The sequence below is a fragment of the Heptranchias perlo genome, chromosome 39, assembly GCF_035084215.1.
Source record: "Heptranchias perlo isolate sHepPer1 chromosome 39, sHepPer1.hap1, whole genome shotgun sequence".
In the NCBI taxonomy this organism is placed as follows: domain Eukaryota; kingdom Metazoa; phylum Chordata; class Chondrichthyes; order Hexanchiformes; family Hexanchidae; genus Heptranchias; species Heptranchias perlo.
Genome location: NC_090363.1, coordinates 4,093,120 through 4,110,318, shown reverse-complemented (window position 1 = coordinate 4,110,318; position 17,199 = coordinate 4,093,120). Strand labels below are relative to the sequence as shown.

Genomic DNA, 17,199 nt, shown 5'->3' with positions numbered 1-17,199 from the left:
CAAACTTTTGGTCGCCTGTCCTAATATCTCCTTATGTGGCTTGGTGTCAAATTTTGTTTGATAATCGTTCCTGTGAAATGCCTTGGGGACATTTTACTACGTTAAAGGCGCTATAAAGTTGGGGGGAGGGGGACGGGGTGGGAAGGGGAGGCCTGTACGAGGTGGCGGGGGGGGAGAGGCCTGGGCGAGAGGGGTGAGAGGCCTGGGTGAAGGGGGAGGTCTCGGTGAGGGGAAGAGGCCTGGGCATGGGGGGTGGCGGGTGGAGGCATGGGGGGTGGGGGGCGGTTGGAGGCCTGGTTGAGGGGGGAGGATGATGTGGGCGAACGGTGAGCGACGAACTCTCCTGAAAGGTTTTAGCTCCCGGGCCTCAGTTCCCAATAACGGAGATCAGACTCCCTCCCACAACTGGTGGGAATCACTTCCCGGCCAGCGGGAAGGAGCAGGAGTTCAGGCGGCAGGAGGCCACAGGGCAGGGATCTGATGGAACAGTCTCCGGCAGTCAGGTTGAGAGTTGGGCAGCGATCGCGGCCGGGAGAAAGGGGGGAGGGGAGCCTGGGGCTGGGGAGGCCCAAGGTTTCCTTGTGGGGCCCTGAAGAGATCTCCAGTGGGGAGTCCACTCCTGCTCGAGTCAGAGGTTAAAATTGCAGTCTGGCTCGACCTGCACATTTAAAGAAGGACCCCTGTTGGCTTTGGGCGGGCGTCCTCCCTGGCCGCAATTTAAAATTTCAGTCGCCCTGATCGAGGACGAGAAGGCAATGGGTAAATCCCCCCACTCTATTTTACCAGCACCCCCCCAAACACACACACACACAGAGGGGTTAAAATTCCCCTCATCATTTGTTTGTTGAGCTGCTGTATAACAAACACACAAACTTACTCACTTAAAGTGAAGCCAATTTTAACTCACTAAAATGCTCTTAACAAGACAGAAAGAAGCAATTAATTCAGCGTTTTACATAAAGTTTATTCTTGTCTCGTCGGAGAGTTTTCATTTTTTGGGTGGGGGGTTTATTGGATTTGTAGCAAAATATTTAAAAATATGATTGCGAAAAGTACAATAACTTTAAGGTGGTTTGGGGCTGTCGGGGTTTTCTTTAAATGCTTTGAGTCATGACGGATTGTAATCTTTATCATACCCAGATGTGTTGCAGATCTCTCGGGTGCAAAGTGTCTATCACTGAAAGTGGAACACGAATAAGGGGAGACCTGGGGAATTCCATTGCACACACATACTCACACACACAGAAAACAACCACAGTTTCTCACTCTTGTTTCACTAACAGCGTAATAGTGAACAAGTGAAATTTCTCGGGAGCTCTCCCGGTGCTATCGTTCCACCTCCACCTTTTAGAAGTTAGAGAAGATGTTTCCACTCATGGGGGGAGACCAGAACCAGGGGCCATAAATATAAGATAGTCACTAATAAATCCAATGGGGAATTCAGGAGAAACTTCCTTACCCAGAGAGTGGTGGGAATGTGGAACTCGCTACCACAAGGAGTAGTTGAGGCGAATAGTATAGATACATTTAAGGGGAAGCTCGATAAACACGTGAGGGAGAAAGGAATAGAAGGATATGTTGATGGGATTAGATGAAGTAGGGAGGGAGGAGGCTCATGGAGCATAAATACCAGCATGGACCAACTGGGCCGAATGGCCTGTTTCTGTGCTGTAAATTCTATGTAATACACTCCCTTTGGTACCACACTCCTGAACTCTCTCCCTTAACTCCATCACCTTCAAATGAGCTCCTTATTAACCTACCTCTTTGAGCATGCTCTTGTCCTACTTCTGTTTTTGCCTCCGCGATGGGATGGTTTACTGGATTAAGGGCGATATATAAATTCAAGATGTGGAGATGCCGGTGATGGACTGGGGTTGACAATTGTAAACAATTTTACAACACCAAGTTATAGTCCAGCAATTTTATTTTAAATTCACAAGCTTTCGGAGATTTCCTCCTTCCTCAGGCAAATTTGCCTGAGGAAGGAGGAAATCTCCGAAAGCTTGTGAATTTAAAATAAAATTGCTGGACTATAACTTGGTGTTGTAAAATTGTTTACAAATATAAATTCAAGATGATCCTGTCAGTTGTGAAAGAGATTGAAAGGATTCACAAGACAGACTATCTTGGGTATATTGCTGTTTGCACCTTAGGAATGGTAGCCCCTGATTTTGCTGGGACAGATTGGGAATTCAGGAGCGCTGTCAGTACCCAAGTTCCACCCATTGATTTGAATCCCATGGTACTAATTCGGAGAAGAGCAGGGGAGTTCTCCCCTTGGCCACAAAGTGAATGGAGAATAAAAACTGCATCTATTGGTTCTAGCGTCACATAACTAACGGGGACTTCTTTGTGAGGGCATGAAACCGGCAGCACTCCCTGGCACATAGCGAGGCAATTCACCGGCGTTCTGCCCATGATTGTCCGGTCATTTAAGGAAGAAAGAATTGGTATTTATAGAAAATGCCTGTCATGAGCTCAGGACGTCCCAAAGAGCTTTAACAGCCAATGAAGTACTTTTGAAGTGTAGTCACTGTTGTAATGTAGGCAACGCGACAACCAATCTGCACACAGCAAGATCCCGCAAACAGCAGTGTGATAATGACCAGATCATCTGTTTTTTAGTGATGTTGGTTGAGGGATAAATATTGGTCCAGGTCATTGGAGAGAACTCCCCTGCTCTTCTTTGATATAGTGGCCATGGAATCTTTTCTATCCATCTGAGAGGGCAGACAGTGCCTCAGTTTAATGGTCTTATCAGACAGCACCTCTGACAGTGCAGCACTCCCACCGGAGTGTCAGCTTAGACTTTAGTGCTTAAGTCTCTGGCGTGAGGACTTAAACCCACAACTTTTGGACTCAGAGACGAGAGGGCTAACCCACTGAGCCACACCTGATTCCTGACTTCTATCAGGTGTGACTGGAGGGTAACTCAGCATCACCCCTATATTGGTCCAATTAAGATAGGCCCAAAATAGATGCTTCAGCCATTTGTGAACAAAGTATTTCAACTCCTAGGAATACCTGTCCTGGAGGTCCTTAACAGGTGCCAATAATAAAGCTTGATCCCTCTATTATTTGTCTTAGAAGTGACAATGTCACACATGGCTGCTCTTACCATTGGTAATTACTGTATAATTAATGGCCAATAACCTTATCCTTTAATGATGTGTTAAAGAAACTGTGAGGGATGAGATAGTGACTGGACTCAGAAAATATACCAATTCATTCACGGTAATTGCAGCAGTGGGGATTAGAGTTAGAACTGGTCCAAGATTTTTTTTCTTTGTGATTTTAGGCCCCCCCCCTTTTATAAGAAGGGGGGGTGTAGGGAACTAGTCCAAGTTTGTTGCCTCCTCAACTGTTCCCATTATATATTGGTCTGAGGCCAAGGAGGGGGGGGAAGTTGGTTAAGATGGCTGCTCGAGTGAGTCTAGCCGCTATCAAATCTCCGACACGGTTGTTCCAGCTGAAGAGACAGCAACTTCAGAGATTGTGTAAAAAGCTTGGCTTGAAAGCCAATGGCAAGGTGAGTGTGTGTGTCCTCCCTCTCCCATCATCCCCCATCGGGAGTGAACAAGGAAATCTTGCAATTGTGGAGGGATAAATATTGGTCAGGACACTGGGGAGCACTCCCCTGCTCTTTGAAATAGTGTTATGGGAATCTTTTACATCCACCTGAGAGGGTCAACAGGGCTTTGGTTTTAATGTCTCCTCCTGACAGTGCAGCACTCCCTCAGTGGGAATTATGTGCTCAAGCCTGTGGAGTGGGGCTTGATGAGAGATTACTGCTACAGTGGGTTTCCTTTCTCTCCATTTGGTGGTGAACAAGGTTTTGTGGGTCTAGAACTTCTGAAGTATCTTGATGGTGTGTTTTCTGCATTAAAAGTAATCTATAAATGAGTTATCACCATTGCTGCTACAACTGGGGCCAGTCCTCCATTTTGAGTGCTGAATTGGAGCAATTTGGACCTCCTCCTTCTCTGAATGAGGTGCTTAGGTTTTGAATGTGCCTCACCCTTTGGTAGGTGAGTAGTAATTACAGATTGAGGTCTAAAATATCAACCAGCGTCTTCCTGGTACAATTGTCTGTTCAACCTTTGTTTTCATTTCATGTGCTGCCCCCCCCAACTATTGACCTGGGGTTTCTAGGGATTGATTAATTGCAGGACACTACTGGGAGAAAAATCATAGGGACATTAAAACAAATTGTTTTTATTCCCATTTTCTTTGAATATTAGTTATAAGGAGATGGGATTGAAAAGGCTGTTTCGACTGACCAGTCAAGCATTATCCAATTGGGTAATTAAGAGCCTGTTTGTATTTCCAATCAGTGGAGGTAGGTGGGGTACTGTGGGGATTGATGGTGGTTTTGGGGTCGGTGGTTGAGAGTCAGGAAGTCCTGTGATGAAAGATCCAGGAATATCTCTCTCCAGAGCTGGCAAGCCCGGCTCTCCTCTTGCTTCTCGACAAGGGAGAGGGATGAGCTGAAGCCTAGTTTTCTTTTTGAAGAGCTGTGGGATGTCCTTTTGAGAGGAGCACTCTTGTATAATGAAGTTGATACCTTTTTCATTGGGTGTGATTAATGTGGCTGTGGTCAATCGCCTGAAATGAGCTTGAACTGTTAAGTGTATTTTTATTTTTTCCCCCAGAATGTTGAGCTGATTTCCCGGCTGTCTGAGCACATCCAGGAAACCACTGCAGAGGAGGTAAGTACCTGAGGTTTGTTCAGAACGGTGTGCAATGTAGGGCCGAGCTCTTTCCAATAGTGCCATGGGATCTCTTGCGTCCACCTGGAACAGGCCGATGTGAAAGACTGCACCGCCGACAGTGACGCACTCCCTCAGAACTGCATCGCAGTGTCGACCTAGGTTATGGGCTGGTGTACTGGAGTGGGGCTCGAACACAAGACCTTCTGACTTGTGTAAGTGATGCATAAAAGGGTTAAGGAAGCTTTTCCCTCGACTGTATTTGCAAATGAAACCAACTGGCCCAATCTCTGCTCACTGGGGGCTGGACGTGCTCTCACCCAGTGTCCTAAGAAGCCCGACTGAAGAACTCTTTATGCAGCATCACTTTCAACGAGCTGTAGAAGCAAACGTGAGTAACTGTGAGCTGCTGGGAATGTCCTGGCTTAGCTTCCGTTGGGTGAGCTGGTTGGCATCAGCAGGTTTGTTGGAAGATGGGCTGGGTCTTTTGAGAAGCACATGGACATCTTGGCAATGTGCTGTCCCACACCTAATACTGGGCCACTTGGTCTGAGCTGGTAAACTGTGTAAACCCTCTCTGGTGGAGCTGACCCAAGTCTGCACACTTACAAGTGCTTCAATGTTGCCTGTAGAAGTACAAAGGACTCTTCATAACGGGCCAAACTCTCAATTAAAATGGAATCTCCGCTCGATCCTGGGTGGGATCCAACTGTTGACCAGTTGTCTTGTCTGTCCCTCAGGCAATCTCCTCTTCTCCTGTACTGGTGGAAGAAGCCAATCCTCCCAGAGGAGCAGCAGAGGGGACGACAGCTCCAGGCGACCAGGGTGAAGAGCAGCGTGAGACAAAAGGTGAGGTCCCCCTCCCCACCCGATAGAATCTTCCTGTGGTTTGGGGGTGGTTGCAGTCAGACCATACACCAGGAGCATGAAATGGGCTGATAGGGAATTGGTGCCTCTGTTTACGCTGTGTTCATCTCATTTCAATTCCAAGGCGGCCCATTGAGATACAAGTTGGGTTGCGGGGGGGGGGGGAGGAAGAAATGGAAGATACAAGTAATCTGTTCAATGGATGGAGTTGCCCTCTTAACTCCTAGAGTGCTGGACACTATTGCATTGCATACTGAGGTTAAGAATGGGTGCCTTCTCCTTGCGACGCTGGTGAATTCTGTCTCCCATCAGATGGCTCTGGTTGGTGTGTTTTGCATGGGATGGAGATTGTCGGCCGTGACCAGATCTGGAGCAGCTTGATTGCGAAGAGCGGTAAATTTCTGGTTGCAGACGGAAACTCCCTCGTCCCGTTACACTTGACCCCGGCGACAGTGGAGACACCAGCCCACCTAGAGGACAACCAGATCTGTGAGGAATGCTTAAAATTGTAAGGCTGTGCGTTGGTTCCCATTTCTTTTCCCCAATAAGGGGAACAAATGCTGTTTCTCTGGTTTAGTTTCAAGTATATTGAGGGCTGACTGGTGCTGACATGGTCAGTACTGACTGCTTGATGCCTCTATTGGATTATGTGCTCACTAACATTAGCAAGAGCCTGGATGTGGAGGTGTACTGGTTAGACTAGCCATTGTAAGCTTTTAAAAATATATCTCCACATTACTACTCATCCTGCGATGACTATACAGGGTCAGGCTTAGCATATGGGAAAAATTATCTCATTAACAGTCCATGAATGGAGATCTGAAATATAGTAAATCAGACACTGTAGGGAGGCAGTGTTATGGATGTGAGATAAGCAAGGAACACTAACTGTTACCTGCAATTTCTCATTAGGGAGTACTGAGTTACAATTGTACCTATAACAACCACTTGCATTTATATAGTGCCTTTTTTAACGTAGTAAAACATCCCCAACGTTTCACAGGAGTGATTATCAAACAAAACTTGACACCGAGCCACATGCCATTAGGACAGGTGACCAAAAGCTTGATCAGAGAGGTAGGTTTTAAGGTTTAGGGAGGGAATTCCAGAGTTTGGGGGCCAGGCAGCTGAAGGCACGGCCGTCAATGGTGGGGTGATGGAAATCGGCTATGCAAGAATTGGAGGAGGTTAGAGAGACAGGGAGGGGTGAAGTACACTGCATGTATGGGGTTCATGATGTGGAGATGCCGGTGATGGACTGGGGTTGACAATTGTAAACAATTTTACAACACCAAGTTATAGTCCAACAATTTTTATTTGAAACCTACAAGCTTTCGGAGGCTTCCTCCTTCGTCAGGTAATGTTTACCTGACTAAGGAGGAAGCCTCCGAAAGCTTGTAGATTTCAAATAAAAATTGTTGGACTATAACTTGGTGTTGTAAAATTGTTTACAATTGTATGGGGTTGGTGTTTTATTTTCTCATTGACTTGATTTAATAGAGTATTAACCAGACATTTCAATGTTTCCTTGAACTTGTATTTGAAGTAAATGACCTGTGACTATCTTCACGGGCGATCAGGGATATAGGACCATATGGATAAACCTGACAGGACATTACCACAGTAATGTATGTTGCCATGTTACTAATGCCAGGGATAGAATTGGAGGTCTAACTACTTCGTCACTTCTTCAGATTAATGAAGATTCAAAAATGGGGAGGTTTCTCCTTTTTTAAACGATCAGTTTGGTACTAAATGACTTCAGTCTCTCCCATTGCTTTTATAATCTTTCTCCAGAAATCGAATCAAGGACTCCATTGTGCGGATTCCCACTGCCAGACAATATTCAGGTATTCCACTCTTGGACCTGGGGGGGAAAAGAGAACAACCCTGGTGGGCGATTAATGTGACACTAGTGAATGTCTTGGGTTTTGCACTGTAGTCAGCTCATTCTTTGCTTCCCTAATGTGACAATGACCAGAATAACTTTTTTCTTAGAGTTGATTGAGGGATAAATATTGACCCAGGACACTGGGAAGGAACTCTCCTACCTTCCAAGGAGTGCCATGGAATCTATTACTGAGACTTTCTATTGCTGCTAACTCACACAAATTTATTGAATTCTTGGCAAGGTGTAGAATTGAATTCAATTTATGGGCGAGCAACAAAATAGCTGAGCATGTTCAGTAATCTGGGGCACAGCCAGACTTGGTGACCGCCAATGCTGACCTCAGTAGTCTAATGGATTGGTGAAAGCTCAGTAATTGGTTGCAACCTAATGTGAAAGAAAGAACGTGCATTTCTATCGTGAAAGGCACTGTAACCTCAAAGCCTGGGATGGATCTACTTTAAGTGTAGTCACTGTTGTAATATAGGAAACGCAGCAGCCAATTTGCTTCCACGGGACAGCAATGTGACCGTGACCAGATCATCTGTTTTGAAGTTAGTTGAGGGATAAATATTGTGGTAACTTTTTATTCTGTGGGTGATATGAATTCAAAATTGCTTTAACCTGGACAACACTGCTTTCCGCTGAACCAGATCGATCATGTACCCAGTGGGGTCCTGTAATATTTTGGGGTGTATAACCTGTCAGCATGGGGTAGGAACTTTGGGCTGGAGAGTGGGAAGAGTCCAATGGCTAGTGAGTGAGCTCTGTGCAACTGATTATTATGGGATGATTTTTTGGATCTTGCTGTGTACTTTTTTTTTCTTTTGCAGGTGACTCCAACTCTTTCAAAAACAAGTAAGCCTGATCTTTCCTCGTATCTAACACGTTACTGGGAGATGGGCTGGGGCTGTGGAGGAGTGAGGGAGATGGGCAGGGCATGGGTGCATGTTAATGGTGGAGGGTGTAGTCTGAGTGGTTGTAGGGCCCACTTCCTCCTGTATCTGTTCCAGAAACCTCCTTCCAGCCTCTGCCATGGCATCCATCTGCAGTCCAAAAGGTGCAAGTCTGGAACCAGGTGTACAACTGGCTTAGCTGTCCATCAGAGCTGACTGGACCACATCAAGTGCTACTGGGACCTCTCCTCTTCCAAAAACCACTCCTAGCATCGTCCTGGGGATAACCCCTGGCTATTTTTTCCAGCACCCCTCCAATAACCTACAAAATGTGAGGAGCGCACAGGCTTTTTGTTCCCCAAAACACAGGCCCTCCCTTCAGTTGCAGCTGTCCCTTTCATTCAGTGCCAGCTCTGGCTGTTTTTTTTATATAAAAAAAAAGTATATATTATGGATGGCCACCAGTAAGATAGCTTTTATTGTCTTTCCCTAGTTGCCGTGAAGGGTATTCAGGCAATCGCACACTGTGGGGCTGGAGTCTCGAGTGGGCCAGATTGGGTGTAGGAGTGCTCTCCATTGGGGAGAGGGAACATTAAGAAATCACTCTGGATTCTTGCAATGATCTGGCACTTTTTTGGTTATTTTTCTTGTGCCAGCCCACAAATTAACCAGATTTATTAAATTCAATGTCACATGGTGTTTGAACTTGTGACCTCTGGATTTGTAGTCCTGTACCAGCACCACTAAATTAATAAACCCTATTGGTTCCACGCTTGCCCATCTTGATTATAGTCCAAGCTTCTACAACAATGGCTTCTTTTCCCAGTCCTGTACTGTTACCTCATTCCCCAAAGTCCCACCCTCTGTTTTTCCCCACCACTTCCTACCTGCTGATACTCGGGTGTTTGAACGCATTTGTTAATTTACTGACTCTTGTATCTTTATTTCTGTATCCAGGCATTTGACCTTTGACCGGTATTATCCACAGGAGGATAAGGGCTACGCAACAAAGGTGCCTGTTCAAAAGAACTTGCATTTATATATCTCCTTTTCATGACATCGCAATGTCCCAGAAGTGCGGTCACTGTTGTAATGTAGGAAACGCAGCAGCCAATTTGTGCACAGCAAGATCCCACAAACAGCAATGTGATAAAATGATCAGATGACCTGTTCTAGTGCTGTGGGTTGAGGGACAAAAATTGCCCTTTGAAATAGCGCCATGGGATTGTTTACATCCACCTGAGGGGGCAGACAGGGCCTCAGTTTAATGGCTCATCCAAAAGACACGCCCTCTGACAGTGCAGTCTCTCTCAGTACTGGGAGTGCCACCCTGGATTATGTGCTCAAGTCTCGAGTGGGCACAGTTATGAAAAGGGAGTCAGGGATGGTAATGTTGCCTCCCTGGTGCCAGGATGAAGGACCTCACTGAACAGGTGGGAAGACCTCTGGGAAGGGATAGCAGCCAAAAGTGATGGCCCATGTTGGGACCATTGGGTAGAAGTATGTTTGAGGCCTTCCAGAAGCAGTTTAGAGTTGTGCACTAACTGACTGTTTCTAGTCCCAAGAAGGATTGTTAATCCAGTTCCTGCTAATCTAGTTAGTAAGCATAATGAAGTGAGACAATTAGCAGAACTGATGGCAGTCCTGTTTTGGAGGTTGCTAACTGTCCTGGAGTCCCCAGGTCTTTGCTGTGAGCAACCCTGGAGAAATAACCATTATCTTTTTTTAAAATATCTTTTGAATGCTTTGTGGGGTGGATGGCTGAGTACAATTCAGGGGAGATCTACTCCCAACTAACTGGACTGGGAATATAGTGAACAAGCTGACCGTTTGAAGGTGATCTTATCTTCCGTCCACAGGTGGAAAAGCTCCTGCTGGAAATTGAAAAGGGGGATGTGACCGTGGAGCAGGCCATCCGGTCGGGAAGACCTAAAGTCGTCCACTCTCCCTAATGTTGAGGTCCTGATGCTGGCTATTCTGTGTTAAATTTGTGTTTTTAATGTGCTGTTGTGAATTCTGATTACAAATAAAAGATTACTATATTTATAAAGGAATAATGTCATTCTCAGGCAATCACATTAATATCCTCCAGTTGAGGTCTCCTGTTCTAATTACCTATTCACAAATAAGTACAGTACAGAAACAGGCCATTCAGCCCAACTGGCCTAACCCAGTATTTATGCTCCACATGAGCCTTCCCACCCCTATCAGCATATCCTTCTATTCCTTTCTCCCTCGTGTTTATCTAGTTTTCCCCTTAAATGCATCTGCTGTTTGCTTCAACCACTCCTTGTGGGAATGAGTTTTACTCTGTTATAATAACTGGGCTATCATTCCTGCTGTAGGACTGCCCAAATACCCTCCAGTCACCAACAAACTGGCACTAATTCAAGTGGACAGTTAGACCATTACTGTCCCAAGGATGTTAGCCAGGACTAGTACAGCTGTGCTCATAACAGTACTTCCTGAACCAGCGATGTACAGCTGTTGGCCTGAGGCTAGCCAGGCCCTCCATCGCCTACTACGTTTTAAATGGAAATGACCTGAGTGTTTGAGGTATAAAGGCTAAAGCTTCCCAACTCCTATAGGTTTGGGACTTAGGAGTCCAGGGAGAACCACCTGATAGTGGGAGCCTTTCTGAATCTTTTTTAATGGGATGAGTGGCAGCATATCTTAGCACTAAGCTCTCAGGGAATTCTTGACATAGAGATGCACCTAACAAGGACCTGAGGGGTTCATGAAACTTGCCAGCACCATAAGAGAGTGAGCTGCTAACGAATGCTTTCTACCTCCCTGTCTGGATTGAGCCCGCTCTGCTCAAGTAGTGGGAAGAGGCAGAGTAAATCTGGGATTGCTCCTATATCACCTTGTTCCTGCACTTGGGGGAAATGAGGCAGGAGCTGTGGCTCCTGATATTTGTACCTCTATTGTGCACACAGGCTAGAGCTGAGCACAAGGGAAGCTTCAGTGCGCTGGGAGGTGCCACCCACTCTGGGCGAGGGAAGATCTGCGTCCGTGATTGATTGTGGATGCCTCGTTCGTTTTAACCTGCTTTTGTTCTGGAATATTCCACTTGGTGTATCGTCTCAGCTATTTGTATTCCCTGTATTGAAAGACTTTTTCTAAAAAAAGCAGAGACGGTTGGAAATGCTCAGCAAGTCAAGCAGCATCTGTGGAGACTAGGGACAAGTTCACATGGGGTTAGCCTTGGTTCAGTCAGAAGGTTGTGGGCTCGAGTCCCACTCTAGCACCTAATGCAGGCTGACACACCCAGTGCAGTACTGAGGGAGTGCTGCACTGTCGGAGGGGCTGTCCTTTGGGTGAGACATTAAACCGAGGCTCCGTCTGCCCCTCTCGGGTGGACGTAAAAGATCCCACGGCCACTATTGAAGAGCAGGGGAGTTCTCCTGGTCGATATTTATCCCTTGACCAACATCATTAAAACATTATCTGGTCGTTATCACATTGCTGTTTGTGGGATCTTGCTGTGCACAAAATTGGCTGCCGCGTTTCCTACATTACAACAAGTGACCACACTTCGAAAAGTACTTCATTGGCTTTGAAATGTTTTGGATGTCCTGAGGTGGTGAAAAACGTGACAGAAATGTGAGTCTTTCTATCTTTTATCGATGAACTCCATTCTGTAGTCAAAACAGTTTCACTCGGCCCTGTGAACGATTTTGGCTGCAGTTGCTTCTAGTTTCAGTGTGAGCAAGCACGAGTGAAAGCATTGACTCTCACCCAGAGTTTCCTTGTCATTTTGCAGTCTTAATAATAGAGGCAGAAGTTCTAATTATCAGCATACTAGGTTAAAATGGAGAAAGGGGATTTTGGCAGCAATAATTTAGAATGACTAATACAGACAAGGGGGTACTTTTAGCTTTTATTGCTAGATCAGAAAATGAGCGGGAGCGAGATGGGCCGTTAGTTTTACACCTCGTCTGATTTTCTGACCCGCAGAACGCCAGCACGAGCGAGATCTCGAACCTACAGTCCTCCGGCCTGCCGCTCTCCACCTTCAGGTGATGGAGGGAAGGAAAGACTGAAGATTCCATGCTGTAAAATTCCATGTAACCCGGGGAAATTCTTCGAACAGTGCAGGCGGGAAAAGTCGCTGCGTAAACCCAGTGCTGTAACACTCATAGGCGCCAACACTGATAGTCTCGGGCTGTAATAAATTTTACCACACAGTAAAATTCTAACAACACGCATCCCACAGTTTATGGACAATGCAGCACTCCCACACCTTATAATTAACAGTAATAACATCATCTAACACTTTCAGCTCAAGGCTTTTTCCCACGGCTACAAGAGTGGGATGTAAAATTACATCATCTGTTAGAAAAAGGAGCTTTTTATGCATTTTAAGTTCCTCTTCAAAGAGACTGCTCTTTTTTGTTCTATTTCATCTTTTTAAGTCACGGGGTTTTTTATTAAAAAAAAAGGAGCTGCGTTTCGCGTCAGCTGATGTTCAAAGTGTGACAGCGGCCTGTCGTGTTCTGTGGATGGTATTTCGACAAAGACAACTTGCATTTATATCGCGCCTTTCAAGTCGTAAAATGTCCCCAAGGCGCTTCACAGAAGCGACCACCAGACAAAATTTGATACCGAGTCACATAAGGAGATATTAGGACAGGTGACCAAAAGCTTGGTCAAAGAGGTAGGTTTTAAGGAGGAGAGTGAGGGAGAGGTTTTAAGGAGGGAATTCCAGAGCTTAGGGCCCAGGCAGCCATTGGTGGAGCGATGGAAATCGAGGATGTGCAAAAGAATTGGAGGAGCGCAGAGATCTCGGAGGGTTGTAGGGGCTGGACGAGGTTACTGAGATAGGGAGGGGCGAGGCCATGGAGGGATTTGGAAACAAGGATGAGAATTTTAACATCGAGGCATTCCCGGACCGAGAGCCAAGGTAGGTCAGCGAGCACAGTGGGTGATGGGTGAATGGGACTTGGGATACGGGCAGCAGAGTTTTGGATGAGCTCAAGTTTATGGAGGGTGGCAGATGGGAGGCCGGCCAGGAGAGCATTGGAATAGTCCAGTTTAGAGGGAGCAAAGGCATGGATGAGGACTTCAGCAGCAGATTAGCTGAGGCGGGGCGGAAACGGGCAACGTTACGGAGGAGGAAGTGGGCGGTCGTGGTGATGAAGCGGATATGTGGTTGGAAGCTCATCTCAGGGTCAAATAGGACGCCATTTTGAGTTCAACTGGTAGCCCTTCATCATTGATACTGTCAAACTGAATCGGATAAAGTTACTGTGAACTGGACCTCGGAAATTTGTGGGGTGAGTAGGAGGGTGCCTAAATTTCCACAGGGCAGGCGGGCACACCACACCATCCCCATCGACCAGCTGCCTCACGCGGCCAGGAAATTAGACAGCCGCCATTGAGGGGTGATACAAAGGGAGCAAAATTTCCAATGAGTGAACTTCATGTGAATATTCAACGTGCATCGAGTGCTATTTTTTAGCCAGGTGTAAACCTATTTCAAGTAAATTAATGCCTGTCTAAAGATATCATACGAAGGAAAGTAGTGAGGGCCCAATTGATGCCTGTTTCAGGCGTGGGTAAAGGATGCATATTTATTCTGTCCTTCCCAATATGGCGGGCGGCCTGCTTCTGGCCAGAAATGTCCGCACGCTTTCTGCCAACCATGTTGGGGCCTTAGTCGTCTGAGTTGCGCCCGAAATTTCTCAGCCATTGGCCATTTCTAGGCCAGTGACTCTCGTCGCGCTTTTCTGCCTTGATGTGAGTTCTCCCACCACTGGAGAGGCTTCCAGTGTTTTTGTAACTTCAGCCAAGTCCTTGGACTTGACGCCAAACTGACTCACTGACAAACCAGCTGTGTTATCTGAACAGACAAACGGAAACAGCTGCAGAGGGGAAACGCCGGAGTTCACACCAGAGCGAGATTTTCTTGGGGAATGTCAGGATTGTGAAACCAAAGCGGCTTCTTTTATGCGTAAATACCTTCTGTGAAGCACCCTTGTGGTTTACATTGAATGAGTTTGCTGGAATCGCATCGCTTCCTGATCTGTCTGGCTACAACTACTTACTGTTATAGTCACTGTGTACAGGGGGAGAGGAGGCAGGAATGACATGGAGCCTCTTTCTGTGCACCTCTAACCCGGATTGTGGAAACACTGCACTTCTACATCATTGAAGAGCTTTGGGACGATTCTGAGAGACGTAATAAGGTGCTATAAAATGCAAGTCGTTCCTCCTTTCTGCCCGTTATGGCTCAGTGGGTCTCTCTCTCAGCTCTGAGTCAGAAGGATGTAGGTTCAAGTCCCACTCTAGAGACTTGATCATGTAATCTAGGCCGACACTCCCAGTGCAGTACTGAGGGGGCTCTGCACTGTCGGAGGTGCCGTCTTTCGGATGAGGCGTTAAACTGCCCTCTCAGCTGGACGTAAAAGATCCCACGGCATTATTTTGAAGAAGAGCAGGGGAGTTCTCCCCGCTGCCCTGGCCAATATTTATCTCTCAATCTCCATTTATAGGATGATTCCAGCCTAGAGAGAGAGAAGGCGGGTCTCACTGGGAATATAACGAGCATTAATAAAAGATGAACAATTGGAAATACTCAACCATAAGACCATAAGAGATAGGAGCAGGAGTAGGCCGTTCGGCCCCTCGAGCCTGCTCCACCATTTAGTGAGATCATGGCTGATCTGATTTTTACCTCAACTCCACTTTCCCGCCCTTTCCCCATATCCTTTGACTCCCTTGCTGATCAAAAATTTGTCTAACTCAGCCTTGAATGTATTCAATGACTCAGCCTCCACAGCTTTTTGGGGTAAAGAATTCCAAAGATTCATGACCCTCTGGGAGAAGAAATTCCTCCTCATTTCCGTCTTAAACGGGTGACCCCTTATTCTGAGACTATGCCCCCTAGTTTTAGATTCCCCCATGAGGGGTAACATCCTCTCAGCATCTACCCTATCGAGTCCCCTCAGAATCTTGTATGTTTCAATAAGATCTCCTCTCATTCTTCTAAACTCCAATGAGTATAGACCCAACCTGTTCATAAGACAACCCTTCCATACCCGGAATCAACCCAGTGAACCTTCTCTGAACTGCCTCCAATGCAAGTATGTCCTTCCTTAAATAAGGGCACCAGAACTGTACGCAGTACTCCAGGTGTGGTCTCACCAGCACCCTGTACAGTTGTAGTGTGATTTCCCTGCTTTTATACTCCATCCCCCTAGAAATAAAGGCCAATATTCTGTTTGCCTTCCAGATTACCTGCTGCACCTGTATGTTGACTTTTTGTGTTTCATGTATGAGGACACCCAGATCCCTCTGTACCGCAGTATTTTGTAGTATTTCTCCATTCAAATAATATTTTGCTTTTTTATTTTTCCTCCCAAAGTTGACTTCACATTTTCCCACATTATATTCCATCTGCCAAATTTTTGCCCATTCACTTAACCTGTCGATATCCCTTTGCAGACACTTTGTGTCCTCATCACAACTTGCTTTTCCACCTATCTTTGTATCATCAGCAAATTTGGCCACAAGACACTCTGTTCCTTCATCCAAGTCATTGATATATGTTGTAAATAGTTGAGGCCCCAGCACTGAGCCCTGCGGCACCCCACTAGTTACAGATTGCCATTTTGAAAATGACCCTTTTATCCCGCCTCTTTGTTTTCTGTTAGTTAGCCAATCCTCTATCCATGCCAGTATATTACCCCCAACACCATGAGCTCTTATCTTGTGCAGTAGTCTTTTATGTGGCACCTTATCGAATGCCTTTTGGAAATCCAAATATACTGCATCCATTGGTTCCCCTTTATCCACCCTGCCCGTAACTTCCTCAAAGAACTCTAATAAATTTGTCAGACACGATTTCCCCTTCATAAAACCATGTTGACTCTCCTTGATTGTATTATGAGTCTCCAAATGTCCTGCTACTACTTCCTTAATAATGGATTCTAGCATCTTCCCAATGACAGATGTTCGGCTAACTGGTCTATAGTTACCTGCTTTCTCTCTCACTCCCTTCTTGAATAGGGGTGTTACGTTTGCGGTTTTCCAATCCGCTGGGACCTTTCCAGAATCTAGTGAATTCTGGAAGATTACAACCAATGCATCCACTATCTCTGTAGCCACTTCCTTTAAGACCCTCGGATGCAAGCCCTCAGGTCCAGGGGACTTGTCAGCCTTTAGACCCATTAGTTTACCTAGTACTTTTTCTCTAGTGATAGTGATTGTTTTTAGTTCCTCCCTCTCCTTTGCCCCTTGATTTTCTACTATTATTGGTATGTTATTAGTGTCTTCTACTGTGAAGACAGATAGAAATCTGTAGCATTGTAAAAAGAAGAAAGATTTGTATTTATAATAGCGCCTTTCACAACCTCAGGTAGTGCCTCTGAGTCAGAAGGTCGTGGGTTCAACTCCCACGCCAGAGACTTGACAAAATCCAGGCTGACACTCCCGGTTCAGTACTGAGGGAGTGCTGTGTGCGCGGGTGTGTTTGGTGGGGGGTTAATTGTGACTTTGGTCGAGAGAGTAAAGCAGGTGACATCAGATCATTCATCAGTTGCACACCTCTCTCAATTTTCCTTTCCTTTGAAATCATTGGGAAGGAAAATCAGGAGAGGTGTATACCGGGGGGAGGGGTATAACGGGGGGAGGGGTATAACGGGGGGAGGGGTATAACGGGAGGTGTATACCGGGGGGAGGGGTATACCGGGGGGAGGGGTATAATGGGAGGGGTATAACGGGGGGAGGGGTATAATGGGAGGGGTATAACAGGGGGAGGGGTATAACGGGAGGGGTATAACGGGGGGAGGGGTATAACGGGGGGAGGGGTATAACGGGAGGTGTATAACGG

At 46.2% G+C, this 17,199-nt stretch overlaps 1 protein-coding gene across 1 annotated transcript; it reads left to right on the top strand.

The window, feature by feature from the left end:
• The first annotated feature begins 3,241 nt into the window (after positions 1 to 3,241).
• LOC137305116 (developmental pluripotency-associated protein 2-like) lies at positions 3,242 to 10,413 on the top strand. Its single transcript, XM_067973902.1, has 8 exons — positions 3,242 to 3,532; positions 4,656 to 4,712; positions 5,453 to 5,561; positions 5,892 to 6,087; positions 7,377 to 7,429; positions 8,301 to 8,325; positions 9,321 to 9,375; positions 10,223 to 10,413. The coding sequence occupies exons 1-8, from the start codon at positions 3,419 to 3,421 to the stop codon at positions 10,313 to 10,315; spliced, it is 702 nt and encodes a 233-aa protein (XP_067830003.1). The 5' UTR covers positions 3,242 to 3,418; the 3' UTR covers positions 10,316 to 10,413.
• The last annotated feature ends 6,786 nt before the right edge of the window (positions 10,414 to 17,199 follow it).